The following is a 6,925-nucleotide window of genomic DNA, read 5'->3' on the forward strand; positions in this document are numbered from 1 at the left end:
TTTCTTATGCACAGTAAGTGATAATAAATGGAGGCACGGAATGAATACAAATGTTATACTGCGTACTGTACATGGTATACGCTAAATGGTAGCTTGAACATGTAACAGAGTGCGGTCTGTCATAAATCCATCAGATCTTATGTCCCTTCAATACCTCGATTGACATAAAGGCTGTTTTAGACCTTTAGAAGTGATGAACCTTCAGCTTTTCAGGTGTTTTGGACTACAAAGCTCAAATTATGTAACCATTGACCATGCTAGGGAATTGTAGGCTAAGAGATGTGGAAGACTAAAACTTCCCCAATCCTCTTTAAGGCATCCATGTTTTTCAGTACCAGTCTGAAATTTGGAGCATATGATCTCATTTCTCTTCCAATAATTTATAATATTTTGTCTGCCATCATCAGACAATTACTAATAGACACATAACTTTGGATATTTATTCTCCTTTTCTTCTCCTCCTTCTCCTCCTGTACTTGTTGTTCGCCCCAGGTGTTAACCCCCAAAATCAGAAGGTAGGCTTCAAGCTCCCAAGCCTTCACCTCTCCTGTTTTCTCCCTCCCCCCCCCGCCGCATCAAATCAATTCAGATTTTTAGAGACCCTTTTCAGGGTTTTCTTAGTAGACAGTTCTCAGAAGTGGTTTGCCATTTCCTTCTTCTGGGGGTATCCTGGGACTGTGCAGCTCGCCCAAGGCCACACAGGCTGCCTCTTCTGGGATGCACAGGGGGAATTTAACTCCCAACCTCTGGTTCTTTAGCTAGATAGTGAATTATCAATCCAGCTTCACCTCTCTTTCTAGGCCTCACTTTTCTCCTCTTTTTTTCTTTCTACCATCCAGGCTCGGCGCTATGCTGCTTTGAAGCCTGGAGAGCTGCCTTCTTGTGAGAGCTTGAAGGACACAATTGCCCGTGCCTTGCCCTTCTGGAATGAAGAGATTGCACCTCAGATCAAAGCTGGAAAGAGAGTCTTGATTGCTGCCCATGGCAACAGCCTTCGGGGAATTGTCAAGCACTTGGAAGGTAAGACCCATTTTGTTCATAGTCATCATTTTCTTGTACTTTCTCATTTAATCTTATTTCAAGGTTAGAGAGATGGAAAGCCAACAAGGCAGACTGGCACAATAAGTAGACAGACTGTGTTATTTATCTTGGTCTCCAGGTACTGGGGGACTGAGGGAAGGATGTTGTAGCAGGATGTTATAGACTGCCAAACAGCTTGTCCTCCAAGTTAGCTTGCTGCCTTACGTGCACTGGAAAATACCGTCTGAAATCCATGAAGTCACAACTAAAGTAGGCCCATTGAACCAGTGGAACTTAAGGAGGAATTAACTACTGATTCAGTTGTCCAACTCTAGTTATGGTTTAACTATTGGATTTTAACAACTGCCTCATTACCAATGTAGAAAGAAGACTGAATTCCTAGTTTGGCTCCCATATGTTCAACTGGATTTTGGGTGCTATTTTGTCCTCTTCTTTAGGAAGCACCAATTATTTAGTTTGTTTGGTTTCTAATCACCTAAATGAAATAGTTTGTAACCACAGCACTGGAAGGACAGAGGCTGATGCAGAGTTCAGAATAACTTTACAGTAATTTCTTTAAAAACATCAGAGATCTGTTTTTTTCTAAAAAGAAAACAACTAAATAAAGTGGTATTGTAAGTAGGTAGGAAGTGCCTGTGAAATATGACAAACTGATAAAAGGTTATATGGCTTAGAACCTTATCTTGCCTTCTCAAATCTGAGGGATATTTTTCTCATGTGTACAACATTGGGCACTGAGGACTAGAAAACAGATGAGAGAAGTTTGTATGCTTGGTGTCATGTATAGGCAATTCTTCCCTGATGTTTCTGATCTAGGCTACAGTATAAAGTTAATGTACTAGAAGAAAACAGCCTTTTCTAGCTCGATGCTTCTGGTATATGTTGGAATACAATTATGATACCCTGACCTGTGCACCTGGAGGGCACCATGTTGGAGGAGACACCCTAGAATGCTAAGCATATAGGAGGCTAATCTTATACCAAGTCAGATAACTGAACAATCAGTTTCAACATGGTCTGTCCCAGTGCCTGACCGTGTGCTCTCTAGGGTTCCAATCTTTCCCACCCCTAGCGTGAAAAACCTTCTGCAGCCATGTCGTTACAAGAGCTGGCACAAGAGAGTTTACTGCTTGAGGCAGACCAAAGTGGTGTTCTCCCCGCCTGCACTATATGTGCAGATGCCAACTGGAAGAAGTAGAGCCCTCCAGTCTACTACATGGCACACCTTGCTTGTTTAATGGTTGCAATATAGGCTATGTGGCACAGAGGGGGATATACCTCAGAGGAAAATGACAGAAGGGCTCAGGAAGAACAGGTGAGGGGGCTGCTGCTGCCCTTCATCACGCATCTAAGTTCACTGCCTCATTCTACCTACTCTTAGGGCCAGGCTGACTATTGCAGAGCTGTAATATCTCCCCTTTTCAGTTCCTTCAGCTCCACAAACTGACTTAGAATGGTGATGCCTGCAGAGCATTGCTAAGGCCAGGGTACCAGCAAAGGCGGCGGTGTCTTGGCCATCATGAAGAACTGTATCACTTACAGGTGACCTTTAGCTGGGCCAAGTGCCAGTCCTGTGGCCTCCCAGTTATGTATTCACCCAGTCTCTTTCCTGATTGAACCCTTATGATTTCTGTCTCCCTTAAAAAAAATTCTATACTTTCTTCAGTGCTTTCTGTAGGAAGCGTTGCTGAGGACTATAGGATGTCTTTATTTAGTCCATAAAGAAACAAAAAGTAGCCATGTTAGACATTTTAAAAAATCAGAATCCATATTAATATAATAACTTTGTTAGGTCAGTCAGAAGGGGACAGAAAGGTGTGCACATTTTTAAAATCTCAAGATCCCTTCATTGGGCAAGATATTACATAATGAAGGGCTTTTGAGAGGGAAGGATAATAGGAGCAGATTTGTCTGTCTGATACCCTGAGACGGAATAGGTTCAGAGAGGTTTCTAGACATTCAAATTAAATGTCTTCATTACTGGATTGGGGAACAATTCCCAGAAGCCCCAACCATGTCCAAAGGAAAGGGGAAATGGTGTGACGCTTTTAGGTTTCAGCTGGAGTAATCCTTAGAACAAAAAGACAGGAAATTTTAATGCTGATACTTGAATTTATGCAAAGTTCATTTTCACTGGTTAGAAAGTGATGGCTCCACACACATAATGAGTTTTTAGCAGCAGCAGGGTGTGGGATGCTCCTGATCTGCAACTGATAAAAGAGCTGAGTGTTCTTTAACATGCAAGCTGCTGAAGGTTGTGTTGCTATTTCCAGTCTGGAGTCATATTACAAGACTTAAGGTGGAGGAGGTCTTGTTCCCAGGCTTGTCTACTGCCATCTTGGTTTCAGGTCCCGCTAGTAGTCTGGATGTCCAACATTTCCACCCCAAGATTCTGTTTCTCTGACCTCTGTGAATGTGCCCCATCCCAAAGGTCACAGAATTCCAAAAAGGCGTTCCCTCACAACTCGAGATAAAGAGAAGGCAGCAAATGTCAGAGGTCAGACAAGTTATCTCCTGCTCTCTTGCAGCTTCCATTATGCCCTCTTCTGGTAGCTATTGTGACTCCCTCTCTGGGACATCACAATTTCCAGAGACTGAAATATTCTTTTCATTGTCTCTTCGCAATGTATAGCTTGCAGTGTAAGGAACAACACATCTGGCTCATTTTGAATATTGCATTGAATGCTATTCACTAGATGGAGGCAGAACTCTAGAAGTAGGTAGACATAATTTGGGAAATCACCACAGGTTACACAGAAGGGACCAGCATATTCCATAAGGGTGGTTTGTTCATGGTTAAACAGCTTGCCCCAGCTGGAATGTGAAATTTCATTGTACACAAGCAGATGCAATGTGTTGTACCGACAAGTGCTATGCACATGAATTATGCTAACATAGCACTATGTCGCTCACTGTAGAAACATTCCTGCAGACATCCTTAGCTGTGTTAGTCTTTTATAGCAAACATGACAAAAGAAACTGATAAGACTATTAGCCTGATTTAGACATAATGCTAACTGTGATTTAGCACAAAGCGGACAAGATGCAAACTACATATATTCCCCACCCCCACCTATTTTGTAGCCATGGCTGCTCCTGATTTGCAGCTGCCAAAAATTAGTAGTGACTAGAACAGAGTAAAAAAAAAATCTTCCCTTCTGGAAGCAAAGGAGACCTCTGCTCTGCTGGCTAACAAAGAGGACAGTATGTTGCAGGAGAGCACCTTGGAGTTGCCATAATTGTCTCTGAATGTCAGTGACGGCAAAATGAACGACTGCCACCAAATTTCAATAAAAATATAGGTCTGCATGGGTTACAGAAGATGCACAGTTCTTTAGCGCAATTAGATGCTTCCAACTTTTACTTGGGGTGCTCCAACCTTCTCTTTTGATGTGAATATGAAAGATGAAATAGATAAAGGATTTGTAATGGGATGCACATAATCTGTTTCTCCTCCAATCTGCTCTGATCCAATTTTAGGTGTGTGTAACTGGGGTTATGGGAGGAAGCTTTCCCACCATATCCTCCACACAACATCCCTTGCAGCCACCTGATAATGTTGCACAAGGGGGTGAATTGTGGTGGAGGGAAGGATCATTTACAATCTGGTGGGGACATCTTCCATAGGTGAAGTTCTTCTGCCGATAAGAAGCAAATCCTGGACCTAACTCAATAACGCAAGAGGGTCATGGAATTAAGTCAGTGGGGGCACACCTCCTTTAATAATAATCGTGTGTCATTGTTGATTCCAATTTATGGTAATCCATCTCAGGCTTTTCTAGGTACTGAGTATTCAGAAGTGGTTTCTTCTGGGGGCCTTCTGGGACTATGCTGCTTCCCTAAGGCCACGCAGACTGGATGTTCTCCCAGGAGGCACAGTGGGAAACTACACTCCAGGTTCCTGGCTTTGTAGCCATTGTTCCAATTCACTAAGGAAGGCATTACCAACAACAACCGTCATAATATTTTAACCACAACCCATTTGGATTGTTTCTCCTCTACTGCAAAGCCTTCTGTTGTTATTAGGGGCCATCAAGTCACACCTGACTTATGGCAACCCCATGAATGAGCGATCTCCAAAACATCCTGTCCTCAACAGCCCTGCTTGCAAGCCGCCCAGAGACCTTTGGGTAGAGTGAGTGGCATATAAATAAAATAAATAAAATAAATAAATAAACTGAAGCATGGGGCTTCCTTTAGAGAGTCAGTCCATCTCCTCTTTGGTCTTCCCCTTTTCCTGCTGCCTTCATCTTTTCCCAGCAGGCCTTCTGGTCAAGGTTTAATTTTATGACAGAGCTCTGCTTCAAATTTATTTACTTTTTTGAACTGCATCCCCTCACCAGCAGGACCAGAAGCCATACTGACTGGAAATTATAATCCCCAAAATTTAGGACTTCGGTTTAGTTTAGAACTTCAGGATCTATTTTACACTATATTGCAAGATCTATCAATAGTTTAAAAATGTCCAAGCTGGTAATAGCTGCGAACTTATTTACATATTTGTTTTTGAGAACAAGCCAAGGGACGTACTGCCACGGGGCTCCGTGTGACTAACATCCCCTCCACTGTCCCCTCCCCAGGAATGTCTGATGCAGCCATCATGGAACTGAACCTCCCAACTGGAATTCCCATCGTCTATGAGTTGGATGACAACCTGAAACCTACAAAGCCCATGCAGTTCCTGGGCGATGAAGAGACCGTGAGGAAGGCCATGGAGGCTGTGGCAGCCCAGGGCAAAGTCAAAAAGTGAGAGGAAGAGGAAACGGGCATTGACAAAATAAAACATTTGAAAAACCCACTTTTGTGCATGGAATCTGTCCATTTAGGAGTTCTATCTTGTACAAATAGAATGAGAAACTATTGGGTTTGGAAATGGATCTGTATTATTTAACAAATGCTCTGTTTAACTATGATTGCTTCTATGCTGGAGGCTTTTGGTGCTGGTGACACATTGTTTTTCCATCATCAAGAGGAAGCATAATCAGTTTTGCAAAAGCAGTAACATAAGCACTGTATTATCCAGCAATTCTAATTCTTCATGGGCAAGATCCTCATCTAATGTTTACTTACAAGTAACTCCTGTTTAACAAAAATCCTGTACAGCTTTAAATTTTCTTTCTGTGTGAAATTCTGCTCCCTTTCATGTTCTGTGTGGCTGGGAGAACTGTGATGAATTGCTCCTTAATTCTGTTTCCTCTTGGAGAAGAGGCTTCAGTGTGTCTTTTTTCACAGCAGGGAACAGGTGGACAAATGAAAATTGTTGCATTGAAAGGAGCAATGCAAACCTGGAAAGGCTCTAGTAGTGGCTTGTTCATCTACATGTACACATACAGGTTCATACTCTATTCACATATTATATGACTAAAAAGGTAAAGGTAAGGGTTCCCCTTGACATTTTTAATCCAGTCATGTCCGACTCTAGGGGGCGGTGCTCATCCCGTTTTTCAAGCCTTAGACCCACCACTTGTCCAAAGACAGTTTCCGTTGTCACATGGCCAGCATGACTAGGGAACGCCGTTTTACCTTCTCACCAAGATGGTACCTATTTATCTACTAGCATTTTTACATGCTTTAGAACTGCTAGGTTGGCGAGGAGCTGGGACAAAGCAATGGGAGCTCACTCCGTCACGTGGATTCGATCTTATGACTGCTGATCTTCTGACCCTGCAGCACAGGCTTCTGCAGTTTAGCAGTAAAATTAAATTATGTGAAAGCAGCTCCATCTCACCATATACAGTGTTTCCATGCACTCAGGGAAATATTCAAAGGGCCTTGCAGAGCTCTGGCAATTCAGAAGATGGAAAACTTAATTGAGAGTGACTGCCAGCTTAGGGAAATTTTACTTTGCCACTTTCATTTTCCTGTCTTGAAATTAGCTGACAAT

General features: G+C 42.6%; 1 protein-coding gene across 1 annotated transcript in view; it reads left to right on the forward strand.

The window, feature by feature from the left end:
* PGAM2 (phosphoglycerate mutase 2) overlaps window positions 1-5,839 on the forward strand; it is a 6,842-nt gene extending 1,003 nt beyond the window's left edge. Inside the window, exons 2-3 of the mRNA XM_020803614.3 lie at window positions 840-1,020; window positions 5,622-5,839. Coding sequence (XP_020659273.1) covers window positions 840-1,020; window positions 5,622-5,791 — 351 coding nt within the window. The 3' untranslated portion in view covers window positions 5,792-5,839. The remainder of the gene's footprint in view (window positions 1-839; window positions 1,021-5,621) is intronic.
* Window positions 5,840-6,925: the final 1,086 nt, after the last annotated feature.

This window comes from Pogona vitticeps, chromosome 8 (assembly GCF_051106095.1).
Source record: "Pogona vitticeps strain Pit_001003342236 chromosome 8, PviZW2.1, whole genome shotgun sequence".
Taxonomy (NCBI): domain Eukaryota; kingdom Metazoa; phylum Chordata; class Lepidosauria; order Squamata; family Agamidae; genus Pogona; species Pogona vitticeps.